At 45.0% G+C, this 25,206-nt stretch overlaps 1 protein-coding gene across 1 annotated transcript in view; it reads left to right on the forward strand.

The window, feature by feature from the left end:
- Positions 1-24,922: 24,922 nt before the first annotated feature.
- The window catches only part of TMEM132D (transmembrane protein 132D), an 883,628-nt gene continuing 883,344 nt past the window's right edge, over positions 24,923-25,206 (forward strand). The window contains exon 1 of the mRNA XM_068990253.1: positions 24,923-25,001. Coding sequence (XP_068846354.1) covers positions 24,923-25,001 — 79 coding nt within the window. The remainder of the gene's footprint in view (positions 25,002-25,206) is intronic.

Genomic DNA, 25,206 nt, shown 5'->3' on the forward strand with positions numbered 1-25,206 from the left:
TGGGCCATGGTCGGATGGGATTACAAAGAGTCAGATATGATTGAAGGGACTGAGCACAGAAACCTGGTGAGAATTTGAACAAATTTGAAATCGGTGCCCAGGAATTTCCCATGGAATACAGCTGTAAGAGCTCTGCATGGTGCCCACTGCTCTGTGCATACGAGTTCTGCTCGTCTTTGTCTGTGATGTGCCCTCCTATGAGGCTTAGCTCCTGCAGCAGATGGAAGACACCTTTCTGCAGGTCCTAAGATGCTCCTGTAGGGAAGCTCTCTGGAGGATCTGGCTTGTGACAGGAACCTGCTGCTGCTGTTAAGTTGCTTCAGTCGTGTCCGACTCTGTGTGACCCCATAGGCGGTAGCCCACCAGGCTCCCCTGTCCCTGGGATTCTCCAGGCAAGAACACTGGAGTGGGGTGCCAGTTCCTTCTCCAATGCATGAAAGTGAAAAGTGAAAGTGAAGTCACTCAGTCGTGCCCAATTCTTGGCAACCCCATGAACTGCAGCCTACCAGGCTCCTCCATCCATGGGATTTTCCAGGCAAGACAGGGACCTACCAATGGCCTAACCAACAGTAGCCAACAGAAAAAGTCTCCTACTGTGGAAACATAGTCGCCAGGAGCCCATCACACAGTGATAAATTAAAGGACCCTTTGGACTTAGGTTGATGTCACAAAGGATGTTTCTTCACAAGTGAAAGGAGACAGAGCTGAGGAGGAGAAGTGGCAGCGCCAAAGAAGAGGAGAGGTAGTGTGAGAATAAAGGAAACCACGCATGCTTGAGGCTGAGGACTACATGGGGAGCTGTGTCCTCTGAGGATGGAGCAGTGCAGAGGACTTGGTGGGTTCCAGGGGAGCCTGAGAAGTGGGAGGGAGAGTGCAAGTGTGGCCCAAATTATTCATGAAACTCCTCGGTCCAGGCTGTAAATGCTCAGGGCTCTCATAAACCCATCTTCTACAAGGCCATTCTCCATCTGGATTAAGAGTTCCTGGGAGAAGGCCACATTTCTCTGAAACAAGCATCACCTTATTCCTAGTTGCCAGGGAGCAAGGAATAAATAAACGTACTTGGAAATATAAATGTGTAATAAAGAAAATAAAAATGGCAATAAGACACAGTTTACCTGGCAAGTTACCTCCTTACTTTAATGAAGTCTTTTTTACTGCATCATTTACCAGCCTTGTGTCCAGTCGATAGAAAACTTAACAATGAAACAAGATCCCACAGTGCTTTCTGAGGACACTTGTAAATTTGGCTGGGGGCTGGGGGGAATGTTCCTTCTTCCTTACTCAACTAAGATTAAATATGGCTCTTAAAATCCTGCAATGGAGATTGAGAAGAAAAAGCTTTATTTCTGCCACAGCACATGAAATAGCTTTGATTAAAACTCCATGAAGTACAAAAAGATTCTGTTGTGTGTGTTCATGCTGTATAGTAGCCAACAATTGCATTACTTGGAACAAAGCAGTTCCTTTTCATTAGTGACCTTATACCAGAAAAGCAAAATGGGTTGGTTTCGGATTGGCTGCCAAATATTAAATTCCTAATCATTCATGTGAAGTACCATTTCAGATAAAATACACTCAGCATATGTCCATATTATATTTTCTCATGATTAAGACAAATTAGTGCATAAGGAAAATTGTGACTTATTGCCTCATGATACCTAGGATCTCACAAGTGTTATTTTTAGTCTCTTAAGAAGTTCAGACATACTGTATATATTTCTATTATGTTTATATATCTACTCAGCAGGGAGACAAAGATTGTTTAATCGCTGGCAACAAGACAATTGGTTATTGATGTAGAAAAGAATTACAGCCTCACCTCACACCATAGAGTGAGATGAATTTCAGATAAAAGAAAGAATTAAATCTAAGGAAATGAAACCAAGAAAACAGAGCTGGTGTATTAGTAGTTCTCAGTGTGAAGTTAGCCTTCCCAAGCCCAAGAGCCAAGGAAGAATGTTCAGTTTATGGTTTCAACTACATAAAATAAAAACAAATTTCTACATGCCCCAGTGACCATAAATAAAATTAAAGAGTTAATGAATCACTGGGGGAAAATACTTACTAAGTACAACAAAGCATTGACATCTCATTAAGGACTCATACCAACCACCTTAACAGCCTCACACATTATTGAAGCAAGAGGAAAAAGGAGTGAGTAGGCAAGTGATCAAACAGAACTGAAAATTTGTGGAAAAAATGCTTATTAGTAGTAAAAACAAAAAATAAAAAAACAATCTAAAACATTGAGATACTGCTTTTCAACTATCAACTGGCACACCACTCTTGAAATAACACCATTAAACAGCATTTCCCAACTTTGGCACTATTATGTTATGTTATATTTTTGGATAATTACTTGTGGGGAAGTGTTATCCTCATAGCAGAAATTAATTGAGGTACCCCATTATGTTAGTGCTTTCTCTCTACTCATGCAAACTATATATTTTCTTTCGTGCTTAATCACACTCTGAAAATGATTGCCCTCTAGCTAAGGTTGCACTATGTACCTGATGTTTACTCCTCCAAGATAATACTCCCCAGCACTCCTTTCCCCTGGGAGCATTCTTCATTTCAGAAAGAAGATCAGGGAAGGAAAACCTTGAGGACCGCATGTTCTGGAGTCACCTGACACCAGCCCTAATGATTTCAATGCCCCCAGGAGAAGGAGAAGAACGCAAGAACTACATCAGCCCCAATCCTTATCTACAGCTCTGTTTTCCATTCTAAAACTGTAAGACCTCTTCCAGCTTCCCAGGAAGTGGGGCATAGTCTTGAGAGCATTAGTCTGTGGCCTTCTTTGCCTGGCAAATTAACAAAGCTACTCCTTTCTACCCCTCCAAAGTTCTGTCTCTGCATTTCTATTTGGCACCAGTGAACAGAGGCTGAGTTTTGGGGGCAACATCCTGCACTGAGTCTCTACTGAGAAAGGTCTCCAGACAATATCCCTTATCCTGTTGGGCCCAAAATTGCCCACTTGGTTAGACTACAAGGAAATTTGCAGTCTTGTACATTTCTGGCTCAGAGAGATTTTGGGAAGGCAATATGGAAATATTTATCAAAAGACCTGGGAACATACACCCTCTCTTATCTAGCAATTATATTCATAGCATTTATCCCGAGGTAAGTATCTGTGCAGTCAACTACAAATTGGCTTGCCATCGGCACTTGCCATCCACTTCTACAAGGATTAAATTATATGCTGCTGCAGTTGCTGATTTTCAAAATCCCTAGAAAGAAGTTCAGGGTGGAAAGCAGAGATGAGGCTCTCTGTGTCCTGGAAAACCTGGCAGAGCAGGTCTTTGGATAGTTAGATATTGTCAGAAGCTGATTTTATGCGCCCAATTTTTGTATCTCCTCATATCTAAAAAAGCACCAAAATCCTTCATGGTGATGTCTGCTCCTCGTGACTAGCAGAAACTGCAAAAGAATATGTGCTTGATTGCATGTATTCCTTCTTCACCGAAATCACATATATACTGACCTTACCCCCTGCCTCTTCAGAACAGTTTCCCAGAGCTATCTCCCGGGCTATAGTCCTATCAGTGCTCACTCCTGGGCTGGAGTCCTCATTTTGCCACAAATAAAACTTAACCCGCAACTCATGTTTTGCATTTTTTTGAAGTCTGCAGCACTAACATTTGAATGTGTTATAATATTCAAAGCCTGTTTTTAATTGCAAACAACAATAAATCATGTAATCTCCAACAGCAAGGACTGAGTGGTTTGGTATAGAACAGTAACGTTGTATCTGGGATCTCTATAACTATAAATAAAACCGTGACCAATATACACAATGTGTCTACCTATGAAACAATATTTAGCTTAGGAAGCAGGGAGAGGAGTGGGGCATAAATGTGGGCAGAAAAAGACTGCCAGGACAATTATCAAACTGGTGCTGGATGGTAAGTTTTGGTTATATTAGTTATCTACTGCTATAAAACAAGCCACAAATTAACTGGCTTAAAGCAAAGCTCATTATCTCTTTGTTTCTGTGGGTTAGGAATTCCAGGTGAGTTGGTTCAGCTGGGTGGGCCTAGCTCAGAGTCTCTCACAAGGTTGCTATCAAGATGGCAGCTGAGGTTGCATCATCTGAAGGCTTTTCTGTGGCTGGAGGATGCATTTTTAAATACCTCACTTACATTGCTATTAGAAGGAGATGTGGTTGGAAAATGACACTTCTGTATCAGTAAATGGACTTCCCAGGTGGTGCAGTGGTAAAGAATCTGCCTGCCAATGCAAGAGATGCTGGAAATGCAGGTTTGATCCCTGGGTGGGGAAGATCCCCTGGAGTAGGAAATGGCAACCACTCCAGTATTCTTTCCTGGAGAATCCCAAGGACAGAGGAGCCTGGCAGGCTATAGTCCATGGAGTCACAAAGACTCGGACATGACGGAGCACACAGGAACACACATTGAGGAGGTAAGCAAAGAAAATAACTGAGAGCTTCCTGCAATGTTCTGTGTGAGAAACAGATGAGATCTGAACCAGGGTGGCAGCAGTGTGGAAGAAAGGGAAGAGAAAATCCTTATGTATTTAGGGTGAAGTGTCAGTAGAGACTGATGATTAATTCTATGTAGACGGTAAGGAGTAAGGAGTAGGTAAGACTTTGAGAAGATTTTCAAATGCAACGAGCAACTAGGGAATTTTTAAGACTATTTTATAGCTACAAGGGGCAAAAAAAAGAAATAGAAGGTATATATTTTGTGACATTATAAAAAATTAAATGCTAATTGCTTATGGAAAGTGTCCAATAGGCACTTAGGAATTCAGTCTGGATCTCAGGTGCAATTTCTTGGACAAATATGGGGCCATCTTTTCATAGTTGCTGTTGGAGGTTGTGGTGTCCATAAGATGCCAAGGAGTGCACTTAGAATTGAAGAAAAACTATATTCCCAGAGGATAGTTAAGAGGTAAGTATAGAGGGAAATAACCCCACAGATTAACACTAAGGAGGAAATCAGAAAAGGAGGAAAAAATGACAAAACTATGAGCTCATAGCCTCAGGAGGAAAGAAGTGGGTCATGTTAAGTGTTATGGAAAAATAAGACAGATGAGAAATTAAACACATCCTTAAGATTCCTAATTAGTAGGTCACCTGTGACATGATTGGAAATCATGTCCACAGACTGATGGGGAAAAGATAAATTGCAGTTGGCTTAAGAGTGAAAAATCTATTTAGTATTGGCAGACAAAAGAGATTTTCAACAGGAACCCTGGATTCTATCAATGAAGGATAAATGGTTATTTGTACTCTACAACCAATTAATGAAAGAGATTTCTACTCTTCAGAAGATTTAATGTCAGACACACATGCAGGATAACGACAAAATTAATAATCAAAATTGAACATTTGTTGCAGTGGGAACTGTATATTCTGATGCAAATTGCAGGTGCTTACATATGTGCTAAGTACAATCAAGAGAGCTAATGTTTATTGAGTAACTCTTATGAGCCAGAAACTTTCCATCTCTTGTTTTATTTATTCCATCCTTATAACTCCAGGGTCCTTGTCCCTGAGAACAAATGAGGCCATGGGCTTTGATCCCCTAGTTTCACTTTTTGGGCTCTCCCCTTAGTTGTCACTACTTCTTTTAGGAGTTGGCTCTTGGGTAGAGTTGGAGAAGACTCTATGGTGTTGGCCATTACTCAGTGAAATTCATCTCTAAACAGCTCAAGCAAAATGGTATTTCATTGGTTCATGTTATAAAATGATTTAAAGTGGAGGCACAGATTTGATGTCAAGAAAACTGGGGGCAGGCTCTCAGAGTCCCTTGGGATTTCTTTTGCTCACTAACCATTGGCTTCATTCTCTTATATCTGCTTTCTACCATGTGAAGGATCCAGCTACTGGTAGCTCTGAATCTTACAGCCTTACAGCTTTCTTTTTGGATGTGGACCATTTTAAAGTCTTTATCAAGTCTGTTACTATATTGCTTTTTAAAAAAGTTTATATTGGAGTATAGCTGATTCACAATTTGTGATAGTTTCAGGTATACAGTAAACTGATTTAGTTTTATGTGTTCACCTATCTATTCTTTTTCAGATTCTTTCCCCATACAGGTCATTAGAGAGTATTGAATAGAATTCCCTGTGCTGTACAGTAGGTCCCTGTTGGCTATCTGTTTTACATTATAGAGGTGTGCACTTGCCAGTCAAGACCTCCCAATTCAACCCTCCCACATCCTTCCCCCTTGGCGACCACAAGCCCACCTCTTAAGTCTGTGAGTCTGTTTCTGTGCTATAAACAAGTTCATCTGCATCACTTTCGGAGTCCACATGTAAGTGCTATCATATTATATTTTTCTTTGTCTGACTTACCATGTTGCTGCAAATGGCATTATTTCGTTCTTTTTTTTTTTTTAAATAGGTTTAAGGTATATTTTACATGCAATAAAATTCACTCTTTTTGAATGAACAGGTCTGTTTGTTTTGACAAATGTTATGTAATAGTGTAACCATCAGCACAATCATTAAGTGGGACATTTCTTTCTTCTATTTAATTTTATATTACAATATTGCTTTTGCTTCTGTTTTGTTTTGGTTTTTTGGCTGCAGGGCATCTGGGATCTTATCTCCCCAACCAGTGACCAGCGATGATCCTGAACCTCTTGCAGTGGGAGGGGAAATCTTAACCACCAGACTGCCAGGGAAGTCCCAGGATCCCACAGCTTTTCAGCCTTTCAGTAAGAAGAAAAAAGAGCTTCCACTTCTAAGATCCAATTTGAAAATTCTCAGGGAAGGACTCTTACTGGCCCTCCTGGGTTACACATCCATTCATTCTCTCTATCAGTCACTGTTGCCTCCTGGGTTATGTATCCCTTCAATGGGCCAGTCAATGTTGCCTGAAGGAAGAGGGAAGAGCTGGTATGTTGGGTCCAGTATAGACCACAGGCCCAATTTCATGTCTGGGACAAGCAGTTATAGGAGGATTTTCAGAGAGATTCCGGGAAAACATGCCTATGACTGCAACCAGCTTCCCATCTCTACCATGATGTGCTTGATCAGAAAACCTTCCTGACCAGTCTCACCGCACCTTGCAAGTCAACCCATGCAAAACAAATGCTGTGTCTCATCCATCCCATGAACTCAAAAACAAATCTCAGCTTAGGCTCAGAGACTCATGTTCACCCCCAATCCCCCATTTACGTTTATGGGCCAATACCTTGCCCATGGCCGTATCTACTCTAAGAGGAACAGAGCTGTGAGCCATCTGTCTGAAGGACACAACACTGCCATTCACATATCACAGTTTGCAAGATTTGGGGGCTTTAAGTATTTGAGTTTGACAAGGTAGAAATCAGGAAAAACTAACATTTCTGATTTGCTTTTCTATTTATCTGAGGTTACTTCCTTGGTGGCTCAGATGGTTTAAAAAAAAAAAAAAAAAAAAAACTGCCTGCAATGAAGGAGACTGGAATTTGATCCCTTGGTCGGGATCAGACACAACTGAGCAACTAACACCTATCTGAGGTCAGAATTGAAATTATGAGCTTACCTTATGGAAAATAATATGGAAGTTTCTTTAAAAACTAAAAATAGAGTTACTGTATGACCTAGTAATTTTACTCCTGGGCATATATCAGGAAAAGACAAAAACTCTAATTTGAAAAGATACACGCACCTCAGTGTTTATAGCAGGACTGTTTACAATAGCCAAGAAACAAAAGCAACCCAAGTGTCCAGCAACAGAGGAATGGATAAAGCAGATAGATGTGATATATATATATAACTCAGCCATAAAAAAAGAAAAGGATTAAATATTGCCATTTGTAGCAACATGGGTAGGCCTAGAGATTATCATGTTAAGTGAAACAAATCAGACAAAGAAAGACATATATTGCTGGAATCTAAAAAATAATACAAATGAATTTATTCACAAGACAGAAAAAGACTCACAGACCTAGAAAACAAACTTAAGTTTACCAAAGAGGTAGAGAAGGGGAGGGATAATTTAGGAGTATGGGATTCATGGATGCAAACTATAATACTATACATAAAATAGTTTTTTAAAAAACAGGTACTTACTGTATGTCACAGGGAACTATATTTGATATCTCATAATAACCTATAAAGGAAAAATAATCTGAAAAAATATATTTCTATAACTGAATCACTTTGCTGTATACTTGAAACTTACAGAATATTGTTAATCAATTATACTTTAATTAAAAAAATAATGAGCTTAAATCCCTTCCATTTGGAGATCAGAAAGCAAGGGTGTGTCTGAAGTATGTGGAACTGATGGTCTGGGGCAGGGCAGCAGAACGAGCCAGGCACTGGGTACTGGGAAACCTGTATCTAGTCGACTTTGCTGCCGATTACATGTGTAAACTGGACTTGCCATTGCAGTGTTTGTGTCTTGACTTTATCTGCAAAAAGAGGAGGAAGTCCCCAGAATTTTTGTGTTCATATTCTTGGATATTCTTGAGCACATAGATAACCATTTTCCCCTCCACTGGAGAATGATGTACAGACCTGTGTTGTTATTGGATGTCCATGTTGTTAGTGAAAGTGAAAGTGAAGTCGATCAGTCGTGTCCGACTCTTTGCCACCAGTGGACTGTAGCCCACCAAGCTCCTCCGTCCATGGGATTCTCCAGGCAAGAATACTGGAGTGGGTTGCCATTTCCTTCTCCACCATGTTGTTAGTGGACGGCCACAAATCCTTCCTTTTGATAACCACAGTAGGATTATCCTTGGTGAAACAGTCCTTCCTATTCTCAGTACATGTGGTTTGGGTAGCTTTACAACCTCAAATCCAGTTCAGCCAGGCTATCCCTAAGCAATGGGCCCAATTTGAGATGTTGACAATCAGGCTGAGAAATATTGTTGGAATCATCAGAAAAAAGAGTTCCCACTCACCTAGATTTGGGCCTGTAGATTTGCAAAAGAGTAGCTGCAGGGGCCACTGGGTGGGGAGGGGCTGCCAGAGAGAGATGTCAATACCAAAGAAAGTCAGGCCTGGAGGTGGAGAGAGACTAGGGCTGGGTGACCACCTGGATCCAGCCATTCCTGAAGGATTCTCCCTCAAACTTTCAATTCTTGGGTCCCTTTCACTGATGTAGGACAGGGACCACTTAACGATTTCTGTACCCCTAATGTTTGGCAGAATGTAGGTGTTCAATTAGTGTTTATTGAGTTGTGCTGAAATGAACAAAGGACTACTTTGCTGTTAGCAAGGGTTCTGGTTACCCATACTGCTTACCAAACCACCCAAACTCAATGGCATAAAATAACAATCTCTTTTGTTATGGTCACAGATTTTGTGGCTCAGGAATTCACACTATAGGGTTGGGTCTCTATTCCACACTGACCAGGGACTCATTTGGACATGTTGAGCAGGGGTTAACTGGGGACTGGCATTATCTGAAGGCTCTTACACTTGTCTATTTGGGGTCTCAGCTAGAGACCCTGAAGATTAGGACTGCTCCCTGGAATGATGATGTATAACTTCTCCATGTGACCCAGCTTTCCCAGGTCACAGGCAGTTAGCACCTCAAGGTTCCAGGAAAAACAGCTCCAGCAAGCAAGGTGACCTAACTTTCTCTGATTTACCCAGGAAGTCATACCGCATCACTTTTCTCATGGTTACCTGGAGGCACAAGCCCATGTAGATTCCAGGGAAAGGGGTAGAGACCCCACCTCTTGATGGGGGAGGGAGTTAAGATTACATTGAAAAGATAAGATGGGAGGGGACATGGTTGTGGCTGTCTTTGGAAAATACAATGCCATACTTTGGGATAAGGTGTTTATTTGGAGGATGGTGGGGAGAGACTGGCCATATTGGACAAAGTAAATGATTGGAATTAGCAATGATTTTAGCTCAGTTGGTAAAGAATCTGTCTGCAATACAGAGACCCGGGTTAGATTCCCGGGTCAGGAAGATCTCCTGGAGAAGGAAATGACAACGACTCCAGTATTCTTGCCTAGAGAATCCCATGAACAGAGGAGCCTGACAGGCTACAGTTCATGGGGTTGCAAAAGTCGGACATGACTTAGCAACTAAACCACCACCGCCATTATTTATTAGCATTAGTTCAAGTGGTCTTGCTTTCCCCAACCAGCTTGAAGGTAGAACGTAAGGACAAGTGTAATTTGGAGGAGGAAATGGAAGCAGGCACCTGTACTGTCCTTGGAAGAAGATGAAGAGCAAGTTTTCCTGTCTCCAATGAGTCATTTAACTGTGGGGATGGGGCTGGCATTAAGCTTAGGAAAGAGAGCCATCTCCCAGCTCAGGTGAGCAACTCTCTTTTCTTGCTACACTGCGAAACAGTTATATACAGACCCCAGCAACACCATTTTAAAATGGCAAGTCTGACACTCAACTTGAACTTGGAGGTGCAACAACTCAGGAATGAAACCTGGAAATGCTACGTGACAGAACAGTTTGCATCCCAGTCAGCACTTTTTCCTAACTGTGTGCACCAAAATGAAAAATCAACAAACAGAACTTACACCTACAGATGCTTCATCCTGGAAAATTTGCAAGTACATAAGGTGTCTTATTTTGTTTTTGTTTTCCAAGATTTGGAATTTTTTTGTGTGTGTGGAGAAAAGAAAAACTTTAACTGAGAAAGCAAGATTCTTAAACTCCAAGATGAGTAAAGTTGATTTATATGCATTGTTTCTCTGGCTTAATGATTGGTGTTTTTTAAGAGATCTCATGTGGGGATGAAACAAGCAAGACTTATGTTTATAAGTCTGATCCTCAGGGATCAGACATACTGATTTAACATCATGCTAAGAAAATCTGTTCCTGGCTTGGACCCTGCAGAAACCCAATAAATTATGTGGATAGTTATACAGGTAATTGGATGAGGATAAATATAACATTTTGAAAGAAAAATATATTTCTGGGGCTTCCTTAGTGGTCCATTGCTTAAAAATTTGCACTGCCAATGCAGAAAGCATGGGTTTAATCCCTGGTTGGGGAACTAAGATCCTATATGCCATGCAGTGTGGCCAAAAGATTAAAAAAAAAAATACACTTCTATTCCTGCAGGAGACAGTGACTAGCAATAGCTATCTATTATAATGCTAACTATATTCTAGGATGCTGAGTATCATGTAGACGCTATATACAGGTTTTCTCAATTCTGTAACAGCCCGACATATCAAGTGATACAATAGCCTAGATTGCTTAGGTTAAGGAAACGGAGGCTCAAGGGGGTTAAGTAACTTGACCAAGGTCACACAGCTATTAATTCAGATCCAAGCACACTTTGCTTTAACCACCCCACTGCCCTGCCTCAGAATGGTACTGCGTAGACAGGAGACCTAGGAGATAGCCATGTGGTGAGTTTCATATTGAAACCCACCCCTCTCGCTCCCTTGGGAAAAGGAAATATAGACAAGACAAGTCACCTTGCTTCTTTCAGTATCTGTTTCCCTACCAGTGAAAGGACTGGTCTAATTAACTGAGCTCCAAGCAGGTTCAGTGTTAAATTCATTAAGTTGACCAGTTATATGGCCCAAAGATAGCAGGTAAACAGTCCCTAAGCAGTGTCCTCTTCAAATAGGAAGGAGAATGCACATTCCCTCAGGCTGGGGGAGGTGGGGAAGGAGTAACTGATTCATTTCTTGATTTTTAAAGTTTTATACTGGCGTGTGGTTGATTTACAATTTACAGTTGACAACAATTGGAGTATGGTTGTGTTAGTTTCAGGGGTACAGCAGTGATTCAGGTATATGTATATCTATTCTTTTTCACATTCTTTTTCCATTTAGGTTATTACAGAATTTTGAATAGAGTTCCCTGCGCTATACTGTAGGTCCTTGTTGTTGTTTCTCTACTTTATACCTAGCAGTGTGTATATATTGATCCCAAACTCCCAATTTATTCCTTCCCCCTTTTTCCCCTTTTGTAACTATGTGTCTATTTTCTAAGTCTGTGTGATCTCTTTCTGTTTTGTAAATAAGTTCATCTGTATAATTTTTTAAAGATTCTGCATGTAAGTGATATCACATGATATTGCTCTTTCTTTGGTTTACTTTCCATGTATAAGTGATATCATATTATATTTCTCTCTTTGATTTACTTGCTTTTAAACATGTTACTGAAGGACTGGGTTTTTCTGTAGTGTTCTGAGTGGTGGGAATAGAGAAGTGAGCAAACACAGCTATTGTTCGCAGGGAGCTTGTAGTCCAGGTGGCGGAGAGAGACAGGTGTTAACCAATGACGGGAAACACAGCACAGGATAAAAGGAATGAAATCCAGGGAGGCTGCTACTTAAACATTGCGTGTAAGGAAGGCGAAGGGATGCTTAGCAGAGACCGAAGTGAGGTGAGGGAGGAATTGTATGGATATCTGATGAACACGTGTTCCAGGCAGAGAAACCAGTCTGGAGAGGCCATGCATTGGGACAAATCTTGCGTGGTGGAGGCAGGGGCAGGGCTGGCTGAAGCAGGAGAGGAGGAGGGGATACCACTGAGCACGGAGGAGGGGAATGGGACACCCCACCAACAGCTTGAAGGGACTATGGGGACTTGAGCTTTTCACTGGGATGGGAGCCATGGGAGGGTCTGATTGAAGAGTGGCGAGGGTTGATTCCGTCTGTCCTCGACCAGGGGAGAAGCCAGAGCTCAACCAGTGGGTCAGGTTAGAGGAGAGATGAGAGATGATCTTCCAGTAATGAGGAGCCAACTCAACCTAGACCAACTTTAAAAGGTGGAGTTTGGGAACTTCTCTGGTGGACCAGAGGTTAAGAATCTGCCTTGCAATGCAGGGAATGTGGGTTTGATCCCTGGTCTGGGAACTAAGATCCAACATGCTGTGGGGCAACCAAGCCTGTGCCCCACAACTCGAGAGCCTGTGTGTCGCAATGAAGGTCCCGTGTGCCACAGCTAAGACCAGACACAGTCAAAAAAGTAAATATATATATATATATATTTTTTTTTGAGTTTATGTGAAACTAAGACATTTCACGGAGAAGGCAATGGCACCCCACTCCAGTACTCTTGCCTGGAAAATGCTATGGACGGAGGAGGCTTGTAGGCTGCAGTCCATGGGGTCGCTAAGAGTCGGACACGACTGAGCGACTTCACTTTCACTTTTCACTTTCATGCATTGAAGAAGGAAATGGCAAGCCACTCCAGTGTTCTTGCCTGGAGAATCCCAGGGATGGGGGAGCCTCGTGGACTGCTGTCTGTGGGGTCACACAGAGTCGGACACGACCGAAGGGAGTTAGCAGCAGCAGCAGCAGCAGCAAGACATTTCACAGAAGGTTAGAAATGATCAGAATAAGGGACTGGAATGGCAGCCAGACTTTGTCTCTTAAATCTGTTCTCCTCATGTTGTTTTCCTCCAGATTGTTCGGAGGGGGCAGTGTGGCCAGTGGCTTCTCCGTCTTGCATCATGTAGGGAGACAGCTTCCCTCACACCTCACATCCCATGCTGTGATGAGTCGGGCTTAGATGCCACTTCCAGACAGGCATCATGTTGTTGAAACATAGCAGTGCCAGATATGCCAACAAGATACATGGTTTGAGAACCTGCCAGTTATTAAAAAGCATCCATTCAGGGTGGATACATATGTGACTAACTGTAGTTTTGCTAGCATGGAAATTTTAGCCAAAGTGTAACCTTTTTTTTTTTTTTTTTTTAATATTTATTTGTTGGTTGTGCTGGGTCTCCCTTGCTGCACTGGGGCTTTCTCTAGATGCAGGTTTCAGGCTTCTCACTGCAGGGGTGTCTCTGGTCGCAGAGCTCAGGCTCCAGGGCAAGTGGGCTTCGGTAGTTGTGGCACATGGGCTTTAGTTGCTCCACAGTGTATGGAATCTTCCAGGACCAGGGATTGAACCCAGGTCCCCTGCATTGTCAGGTGGATTCTTATCCACTGTACCGCTAGGGAAGTCCAAAAAACGGTAACTGCTTGAAGGCTAAGTTTGGAGAGAATTTTGAAATATTTGCTAAATATATATGTTTTAATCACACAGGTCTCATAATGGATTTTCTAGAAGTCATTTCCACAGTGGTCCCAGTACAAAAACAACAGAATCAAAGACAAAGTAAAGAAAAGAAAATGAAAGTATTTTAATTTACTTGAAACATATAACACCTGCAGATACTCCTTTTCCGATCTAACTGAAAATGATGACTAGGTGGGGCCAATTTGGATGATCAGAAGTGGTTTATGCTCAGATTTCTACTTCCTAAATTATTTTATCCTCATAGCAGAGGTTTTAAAAGGCAGCAGTAACTAAATTAAGGAATTCTCTGTCTTGTCTTTATTTGCTCAAATTCAACACGGGAGGCTTGAAGCAGGAGATGCTGGGTTGCCCCAACTCTGAGGTTTTCTATTTTAATTGGTCATTGCCATTGTCAATGACACTGGTGTGACTCTGGACGTCTCGCAAACCCACAAGGCTTTAAACCATCACATATAAAGTTCTCTTCTCCAGGAGTCAGACCAAAGGTGTTTCCTATTTGAGATCTCTTCTTATGCAACTCTTTTTACACACACACACACACACACACATTCTTTTTCATATTCTTTTTCATTATGGTTTGTCTTAGGATATTGAATATAGCTCCGCCTGCTCTGCAGTGAGATCTTGTTTATCTGTTCTCTATATACTAGTCTGCATCTGCTAGTCTCAAAAGCCAATCCATCCCTCCCCTCCCCTTTGGCAACAAGTCTGGCCTCTTTGTCTGCGAGTCTGTTTTTGTTTCATAGTTATGTGGATTTACATTGCATTTTAGATTCCATGTGTAAGTGATATCATATGGCATTTGTTTCTCTTTCTGATTTACTCTCTTAGTTTGATCATCTCTAGGTCCATCCAGTTGTTGGCAATGGCATTATTTCTTTCTTTTCTATGACTGAGTAGTATTCCATTGTATACATACCCCATGTCCTTTATCCATTCATCTGCTCCATGTCTTGGATATTGCGAATAGTGCTGCTATGAACACACGTTATGCAACTCTTTAAACTCCCCCTAGAGGTACTGGGGATTTTGCCTTTTCTTAAGAGACGCATTTGATCCTAAGAAAGTGGAGGAGGCTGCCAGCTTCCTCTTGTTTGGAAACATTCATTTGAATAATCAACATGGTTGCCTATACCTATTTAAAATTATGTGTTACTTGGCAGATTTGGGGGCTTCCCTGGTAGTTCAGACAGTAAAGAATCTGCCTGCAGTGCAGCAGACTCGAGTTCGATCTCTGGGTCAGGAAGATACCCTGGAGAAGGGAATGGCTACCCGCTGCAGTATTCTTGCCTATAGGATCCCATGGACAGAGGGGCCCGATGGGCCACAGCTGATGGGGTGCAAAGAATTGGACACGACTAACTAACACACTGGTGGATTTTAAAAAACAACCTAAGTTCAACTCAAGTATTACAGTGGGCGCATGCTGTATAAACACTTACATTTTCATTTTTAAGTTAATTCCGCAATGTTTTTATTTCATTTTTAGGAGCATATGAAGCTCAAGGCGGTGACTTTCATTCCACAAGACCAGATTCAGAATTTCCTTCACCACAGTCATGTGCTTGGGCACCCTCTTCTTTTAAAGATGTAATAAATTAAATTTCCAGTTTTAGAAAATATAATTTGGGTATAATTAAAAACATGACAGCCTGTGACTGCTGATTGCAGCGGGAGATAACTCATTTGTTCTTGGATGGGAAAACAAGATGAGATGCCACAATGTCAACACTAGGGGTCGCTGCAGGCCCACCGATGCTGGGAGTCCGCGCGGTAGTGCAGCCCGCTGCCCAGGGGGTCCCAGCGATAGAGCGCTGCACCGCAGTTTTTGCTGTCTGTGCAAAAGGAAACCTTGAGAGAGTCCTGTTTCCAGGTGTTGCTTTGCAGCCTTTCTAATGTATTAAAATAGCAACAAAAACAACATTTATCCAGTGTCACATATACTTTATTATTTGGGGGTAATAGTTGAAAATGGTTTTCTAAATCATTCCTTCAATGATGCTATAGGATCAACCACTGCATTTAAGATCCAAAGAGCTCACTGATGTCACTGGTTATTTTTTCAAGATGGACCTGTCTCATCTGATAAGACAAAGATCAGTCTCAAACAACTGATCTTATTTAATCACACTGGATGACTCCTATGCCGATCAGTTTAAACACCAGGCGGAGATCTTCTGACAAAATGGGAAACTGCTATTTGAGAACTGTTAGAAACAATGTTTTGAAAGACTTTCTGTGGCTGTTTGGAGGAGGGGACTCTATGTCCTGACTTGGACCAACAAATTTGTGGGAGATGAGACAAAAGCAAGTTATTGAAATCCCCAGAAGAGAACTCTGTACTGTTGAGACAAGTTAGCCGTCGGGAAGAAACTGGAGCGTACACCCGATTTACTCGGTGATCTTAGAGGACTTTTATTAAGAGTACAGGTAGTTTTTTTTTTTTTTTTTAAGCCAGAAGTCTTCCCAGCCCTATTCTTTCCATTTGTTTATTCCCCAAAGCATCCTTAAATAACTTCCAAATTAGTCCGTTGAAAACATCCTCTGATTTCAGCTTTGAAGCTGTGGAATATTCGCTTGTAACAACTCTCGGCGCTCAACTTCTCTTTGATGTTGGCAAACTGTACAAATTGCCAAATAAAGCGTTCCCTCCGTGGCTGCTCTGAGTTCCTCTGGGGCAAGATCAACTCCCTCTGTGTCATTTTCATAAGCATTTGGCAGAGGGCAGGGGGGCCAGGAAGCCATCTCCTTCCATCGCAACCTGGGATGTGTAACATCTTATTCAAAGGTTTGCAAAGGGGCTCATTTGCTCCCTGACAAAGGTGTATGGAACCCAAGACCCAGCCTTTCAAACCCACTGAAAACATTGATTTCAAAGGGGTTAAAGAAATCAGACCATTTGATGCTGAGCTCAGAGGAGAAAATGGGTCCTTTCGACGTGTCAGACTCAGACTCACCATGGGATGCTGGTTCAGGCCATATAGACACCAGTGTTCTCTTTCATCTGTGATCAAATCCTTCCCTGGTGGCTAAGACAGTAAAGAATCTGCCCGCAATGTGGGATACCCAGATTTAATCCCTAGGTCCAGAAGATTCCCTGGAGAAGGCAATAGCACCCCACTTCAGTGTTCTTGCCTAGAGAATCCCTTGGACGGAGGAGCCTGGTGGGCTTCAGTCCATGGGGTCACAAAGAGTTGGATATGACTGAGCGACTAACACTTTTACTTTTCAAGTGCTCTTGAAGAGTAGGTGGGGACTGGCTCTTTCTATGGGAAGGATGGTCTCTGGAATAAGACCTTCAGTCTGACACCCTCATTTTCTTTTTGATGGTGTGCTCAGCCCACTCTCAACCGAGAAGCCCTGTGGAACCAGGCTAAGAAGTGGCTGCTCCTAAAGATCACAGAGGCAGGAGCTCCATATGGTGGTGGCTACCAGCTGCCCAGCGAGGCACGGTCAGATGGATCTCCAGCTCCGGCCTAGACTTCTATGCTGATCAGCCTCATCAGGCCGATTTCCTCCTCGCTGGAGGATAATACAGCCAGTGCAGGGCACGTATATGAGCCTCATGATTGATACTTGTTAGCTGAGGGATGAACACAGTTGTTTTCAAGCCACAACACAGGGACCTGAATCTGACAGGAAAGTGGGAAAGGTCTCAGCCATCCTGGGCACAGCAAAGCTGATCTGGTTCTGTGTATGTGATTCTTAACTTTCCAGCCTCCCTGCAACCCACATGACCACACAGAGGCCCCATGTTGTGAAAGCAGGAAGGTGTGGGCTCCAGGAGAAGATGAGAGGCTGGCGAGCTCACGCTTGGCCCCTGCCTCTTAGGTGCTATTGGAACATCCAGAGGCCTTTTAGGAATGTGAATTGGCTCATATGCCTTGACATCTCACACAGGCCTCCCTATCCCCTTACACCAACCCAAATCTAGGCTGTGCATCTGTCTCCCACCCGCCCCCTGACTTCATCTCCTTCCTTGCTCTCCAAGGCTCACTCAGCCCCAGCCCCACTATCTTCTATCTGATTCTCGCAGGTTTTTTCACACCTCAGGGCCTTTGCACTTGCTGTTCCCTCCATCAGACATGCTTAGGACTCAGATCTGCACACGGAGGGTCCTTCTCACTACAGGGGTCCCCTTTCTAAGGTCATCTTCCCAGAGTAGCCTCGCCTGACCCCTCTGAAGTAGTAAATACTATCCTGTTTGAGTGTCTTCTTAGGCTGTTTTTGAAAGTATGTTGTTCACTATTTGCTTGTCTTCTGTCTGTCCATCCTCAGGAGAACATAAGCTCAGTGGTGGCTTTTACACTTGCTAAACCTCCAGTGCCTGGCCAATAACAGGCATATAGTAAATACATATTCAATGGGGAATGCTGCTGCTGCTGCTGCTGCTAAGTCGTTTCAGTCGTGTCCGACTCTGTGCGACCCCATAGATGGCAGCCCACCAGGCTCCACCATACCTGGGATTCTCCAGGCAAGAACACTGGAGTGGGTTGCCATTTCCTTCCCCAATGTATGAAAGTGAAAAGTGAAAGTGAAGTTGCTCAGTCATGTCCAACTCTTAGCGACCCCATGGACTGCAGCCCACCAGGCTCCACCGTCCATGGGATTTTCCAGGCAAGAGTGGGTGGAGTGGGTGCCATTGCCTTCTCCCCAGTGGAGAATGGGATCCATATAAATTCCTTTCCTCAGAGTACCCCAGCCATGAGGACCCTCTCTTGGAATTTCCAGCACTTCTTCTCTGTGATACACTCTAAAGATTCCAAGAGATTAATATAGACTCAAGTATAAGGGCGGCATGGTACTCCACACTGCATCCTGGTGTGGGACCCAGAGCACCTTACACGTTCACTAATTAGTGTGGTTGGTGCAGCCTTCACTTCAATGCAAAACCATACCTTCCTCCTTTGAGCTCTCCTGATACGTATCGTAAGTGATCTGAAGGTTAATTATGGTTCCTTCCCCTGGACTATAAGCCATTTCTTGGTGAGTAGAGTTGGAGGGCTGTGGGTTTTATTCTATGCTTTGCTTACACTCCATTCCTGCTTCTGTGGAGACAGGCTGAGATCAATGGAGGTGTATTGGTTAGGATTTTTCACATCAGCTGTTATAACAAACAAGCCCTCGGACTCCGGTGACTTAACATGATACAACCTTTTTAAAATTTATTTTTATTTAGTTAATTTTTTGTTTTGACTGCATCAGGTCTCTGTGGCATATGGGCTTTCTCCAGTTTCTGTGTGTGGGGCTTCTCTAGTTGTGGCACTCATGCTTCGGTGGGTTGGGAGCACAGGCTCTAGAGCTCACAGGCTCAGTAGTTGGGCTTAGTTGCCCCGCGGCACGTGGGTTTTTAGTTTCCCAACCAGGGATTAAACACGTGTCCCCTGCATTGGAAGGCAGATTTCCAACCACTGGATCACCAGGGAAGTCCCAACATAATACAATCTTATTTCTTGCTGGCCCTAAATTCAGTGTTGCTGCTGCTGCTAAGTCACTTCAGTCGTGTCTGACTCTGTGCGACCCCAGAGATAGCAGCCCACCAGGCTCCCCGGTCCCTGGGATTCTCCAGGCAAGAACACTGGAGTGGGTTGCCATTTCCTTCTCCAATGCATGAAAGTGAAAGTGAAGTCGCTCAGTCATGTCTGACTCTTCGCGACCCCATGGGCTGCAGCCTACCAGGCTCCTCCATCCATGGGATTTTCCAGGCAAGAATACTGGAGTGGGGTGCCATTGCCTTCTCTGAAATTCAGTGTTGGAATGTGCTAAATCCAGGCCTTTCGCACTTAGGGGGCCAGCCTCCTTCCTTCTCATCACTTGGCCTTTGTTCTCAGTTCCCTATTGGACTTTCGTCTCCACCTGGAAGATAGAGGAAAAGAGTCACGCTGGGTGGAAGTACCGTAGGCTCTTCCTGGAAGGAATGGACATCACTTCCGTCCACATTCCTTTGGCCACAACTCAAATCTATAGCCACATTTAATGCGACCCCATGGACTGCAGTCCAAGGAATTCCCCAGGCCAGAATACTGGAGTGGGTAGCCTTTCCCTTCTCCAGGGGATCTTCCAAACCCAGAGATCAAATCCAGGTCTCCTGCATTGCACGTGGATTCTTTACCAGCTAAGCCACAAGGGAAGCCCTTAGGAAGGCCAGGGCACCTGATTTGGCTACAGGTGGATGAAGGGGGTTTTAGTGAATAGGGAGCACCCATCACGCTCCCGTGAGTGAACAAGTGAGTGAAATGTCCAGGAGTCTTTCAATGGTGCGATTATGGCAGAGACAGCCTTGCAGGCTCTCCTTGCCCTCTGATAGAAGAAGCCTCATCCTTGATGGAAGGGTTCCCAGGGGCTGGTGAGGCTACAGGTAGAAATGCAGGATTTCTTCCAGGCAGCACTGCGTATAACTTCAAAGAAGACTATTTAAGGCCCTGCTGAGCTTTCTGTATTGATCCATGAATCAGTAAAATAAGGCAAAAGGAGTACCCTACTATTAATCTTTGCTAAAGAGTCTACTCCTTTAGGTTCACCTTGGGGTTACCTGGCGAGACCAGGAGTCACCTGGTTTTTTAACATCTGCTTGCGGACCCCTGGGAGGACATGAATCAGAAGGAGAAGAGTAGAAGAGTCTACATTTCGCTCTGGTGACCCAGAAGACCCCAGAACTACAGAATGGCAATTCCTTTCTCCTGCTGGATGTCTCACGTGACCTGGAGGGGGCTTTGCCTCCCTAAGCCTGCTGCTGGGCTGGCTGATAGGGGGGTCCCTGTCTTGGAGCAGCTGTACCATCTCAAGCATGTAGTCTATCCATCCTCCTTGGCAGGGACGTGGGGAGGTGCAGAGTGGACAGTCACAGGTGGTTTGCCACTGCCTCATCTCAGAAGGGCCCTCATCATTTCCACTAGTGTTTAACTGGTCCCCTGACATAGGGCTGAGAACAGCAGAGAACAGCAAACTCTGCACCATACTCAAAAGCACTTCCTGGGGGTTCTCCAGGATGCTCTGTTTGGAGGGATGACCTTGCCCAGCCTCAGCAGGAAGGGTGAGAGGCATCGCTGCTACGCACAGCGCCCTCCACATCGGAATGCTGTCTCCATTCTCGAAAGAGACAAGTCCTTGGATCTGGCCGTTCTATTTCCAGGCCAGCCCTCGAATTTTGGGAAACTGAGAAGAAAAGAAGTTTCAGGGGGCTTCCCTGGTGGCTCAGTGGTAAAAATCTGCCTGCCAATGCTGGAGACACAGGTTCAATCCCTGATCCAGGAAGATTCCACACGCCACGGAGCAAGGAAGGCTGTGTGTCACAATGACTGAGCCCTCGTTCTAGGGCCTGGGAGCCACAGTTAATGAAGCCCGTGCACCCTAGAGCCCGTGCTTCGCAACAGGAGACGCCACTGCAGTGAGAAGCCTGCACACTGCAACCCCTGCTTGCCGCAGTGAAAACCAGCACAGCCAAACATAAACAAAGAAAAATAAACATTTAAAAAATTAATAGAAGGTTTGGAAAGGCTCCTCTGCACCCTCAGGAAGGACTGATCTGGTAGCTTGCGTGTCATCCCCATGATTCTAAAACTTCAGGCATGTCTCACCATCTTCATGAGTTTTGTCAAGGGGCGATGATGACAAATGTCGCTGTGTTACTAGTGATCCAATGCTCTCCTTGAAATAAGCCCAATGCTTCAAAAACTTAGGTAACTTAATTGAAAATGCAACTTACATCACTAAAGGGAAACTGAGACATCAAACACATTAATAGCCAAAATAAAAATAAAACCAGCATTCAAAAATTCTAGCTAGACACCATCACTCTGCACAGAAAAATATGCCTTCTATTTTGAAACCAAGGGCATTTATAATCGTGAAAAGTCGTCCTAAGAGTTGCTTAGGTCTCAGCCTTTCTCCTTGATGTGATTTGAAAGGTTGGAAGAGGAACTGATTCCATTTTCGAGGAGGCCCCATCCTTGTGGTATCCAGAAGCCTCCTGTAACCACCCGTGGGACAGTTCCCTTCCATCCTGGAATTCCATCTTCATCATTTCCTGGTCTTTCTGGAAATTGCTGCAGAAAAATGTTTTGCTTTTATGGAAAGTCGACCCAACCCAAACTGCCTGGTGTCCCAGCTTAATTCACAAAGTGGGAAGAGTTAGTACTGTTTAATTACTGACAGAATTAGGCTTACAGATTGATTTATGGCCTTACAGAGGAAACAGATATTCTTGGAAGAAAGCAGATTTCTCACAATTAATTTGAGGCAGGCTCTTCGGATGGGAAGTGCTCCCAGAGGCCTGGTGCTACTGAAGAGCTGGTAGGCCTCAGCCTACTTCTCTAAAGTCTTCCTAAGGTGTTGCCTCTCCCAGGATTAGTTGTGCTAATTACCCAAAGAAGATTAGATATATTAGCTAGAACAGCGTCCTGGAGAGTGAATAGCTATGCTTACATCATATTTCAGCCACTGATCCAGTACCTGGAGTTGCAGCTTCCCAAAACTTGAACACCAAAGAGTAGGAAAAATTTTTGTGAGTCAACTGTGTATAATGGGGAAATGGTTTACCCTGGAATCTGTTAGATACTTTTTGCCCTGAGGATACAGATAGAGAAAATTTTTTGCCATAACATACCTCCCATACTTCCCCCAAAATGTACTTGGTGATTGCAGTTCTGGAAAAAAAAAAAAAAAAAAAACACCAAAAAACAATTTGAATTAGAATACATAAAAAGATTGTTTTCAATAAAGCATAGGATCATTACATCCTAGTCAATACATTTGAAAAATGTTTTAGAAATAGACTCCGTATCACATTGAAACGGGCTCTGACAACCTGAAGTTGGCATTTTGTTTAAGATACTGGCTCTGCCAGACAGATGGAGATGTGCCAGGGACTAAACCTCAGCTTCCCCATCACTGAGGTGGAGGGGATAGGGGACTCGAGGAGTGGTCCTTGGATGGGCAGCATCAGTATCACCTGGCAATTGTTAGAAACACAGATTCTTGAGTGTCACCTGCTGCTGCTGCTGCTAATAGACTTGATAAACAAGAGGCTCTAGGGCTGGGGATGGAGGACTCACTATCCCAGGTGATGTTGATACTTACTCAAATTTTGCAAGCACTGAAACACATAATCTCTTAGGTTCTTTGTTGTATTAACTCTTTAGAGTTTTATAGGAGAGAGATGCAAAGTGAAAAGGCAGAACGTTTAAAAAGTAAATGAAAAAAAAAACCCCAAACAACAAAACCATCCAGAAAGACAGACAGACATTCAAAAAAGTAAATATAGGATAAAATAGAAGCCACATCTCACAGAGAAGGAAAGCCAGACAGACACTCTTGAAAATTTGCAAGCTAAGCACCCAAAGTGTTGATATATTTTTCCAGTGACGGGCATATAAAATAAAACTTCTGTGGCTCCCTTGGCTGAATGATAATGACCCATTTTTACCTACTGAGGTAAAGTCACCTCATTTGATTTGGTTGTTGTCGGTTTACAATATTCTTTAAATATTCAGACTGCTTTCTCTCGCTCTCATTTCTGATTCGGGTAATTCAAAGGCTCCCATGGAGAAGTCCTTGGGTTAAAATCAGAGGCTGATGCTCTGTAGCCTTGGTTTCCAGTATGTCTTAATTAGGCATTCAGGAAGGATAAATGAAGAACTTGTCTTTTATCTTCTCAAGGCCAAGCTGGCCCCTAACGATCCATTCCCAGTTCCAAATGGGCCAGAGGGGAGTCAGGACGGAATTCTTTTAGGATCAGTGACTTGGTGGTCATTCCAGGATAGAGGCGGGGTGAGGCCGGCATGACCCTCGGGACGGCTGGCAAGTCGAAGTCTTCCTCCCTAGATATTGTTGGGGAAGATCCAGCGCGGGGGTGAGGGGCCCTTTACAGCCATCTTCTCGTTTACTGGCAGGCGGAGAGCATTAGAAACTCCCAGGACAGAGGACCTGCCCTTAGCTTGAGGTCTGACTCGCAGGAGAAGGTAAATGGCCTTCTTGACACCTGTTGGGAGAGTGGGCAGCTCCCTGAAGCCTCCTCCGCGCTGGCCGAGCCGGCCGGGTACTAGCCCGCCTCCCAGCCGCTCCACTCCCGCTCCAGCGCGCAGGGAGGGGGTGGCCGGGAGGGTGGGTGAGGGGCAGACCCGGAGAGGTGGGATTGACTGTGCGGATTGGGGCTTGCGGCTGTCACTCCAAAAGGGTGGGGCTTTTTTAAAAAAGACAAATTTTTAAGGCAGACCCCGAGTCCGCACCCGGCACCGTGGCGCTCGCGTCCGTGCCGGATGCAGTCTCGGCGGAGCGCGGCCGGTGCGCAGGCGGCCAGGTCCCCGGGCCCGCGGGTCCTCCTCCGCGCGCGGCTACCGGGCCTCCCCCAGGCGGCGGGGGCAGCCCTGCGTCCTCGGAGCCGGCGGTGCGCGCCGCGCGCTTAGGTCCCCCCGAGCCTGAGCCCGGGCGGGAGCCCGGCCGGAGAGGGCGGCGCGGGGAGTGACTGCTCCCAGCCAAACTTTGGCGCCGGTGCGCGCCCCGGGGCGCGGCCGGGCGGGATGGGGACCGTGCGCCCGGGCGCCCCGCGCCGTTCCGGGCGCCGGGCCACCCGGCCGGGGGTCCTCGCGCCGCCTCCGCCCGCGCCCCGGGCGCCGCACCCCGGCCGCCCCGCCGCCCGTTAGACTACCCGCGTCCCTGCGCTCCCGGGGCCAGTCCTCGCTGGGTAAACGGAAAGGAACAAATTCGCGTGGATGAAAATAAAAATATCCTGGTGGGGGTGAAAGGGAGGTGGGGTTTGCCTGCGCGCGCGTTGGACTCGGGAGAGCAACTCCGGAGCGGCGTGCGGTGTCGCCTCCCGGCCGGCCATGGACTGGCGGGAGGAAGAGGCAGGGCGCCGCGGCCGCTCGAGCCCCTAGCCCGGCGCTCCCTCGCATTCCCGCCCCACTCCGACCCTCGGGGAGCTTGGCGACCGTGTCTTCATCGCCCAGACGGCACCTGGGAGCCGAGGATCTGCGCGCCGGGTCTCCGGGATGTGCGCGTCTGAGATGGGGACGCTGTGGCACCATTGGTCCCCCGTGCTCATCAGCCTGGCCGCCCTCTTCTCCAAAGGTGAGGAGACGCCGCCGCCGCCATCTGGGGGCCCGGGACGAACTTTGCTGGGAGTGAGTGTGTGGGAGGGTGTGCGTGGATGGGGGTAACCGGGAGAGTGGGTGTGGGTGTGCGTTCGTGCGTGTGCACGCGCGCGCGTGCGGCAGCCAAGGTCCTCAGCGGCCCTTTTGCAGCAGGTGCCTCCCGGGAAGACTTGGGCGGGAGG

This window comes from Capricornis sumatraensis, chromosome 17 (assembly GCF_032405125.1).
Source record: "Capricornis sumatraensis isolate serow.1 chromosome 17, serow.2, whole genome shotgun sequence".
Lineage (NCBI taxonomy): Eukaryota > Metazoa > Chordata > Mammalia > Artiodactyla > Bovidae > Capricornis > Capricornis sumatraensis.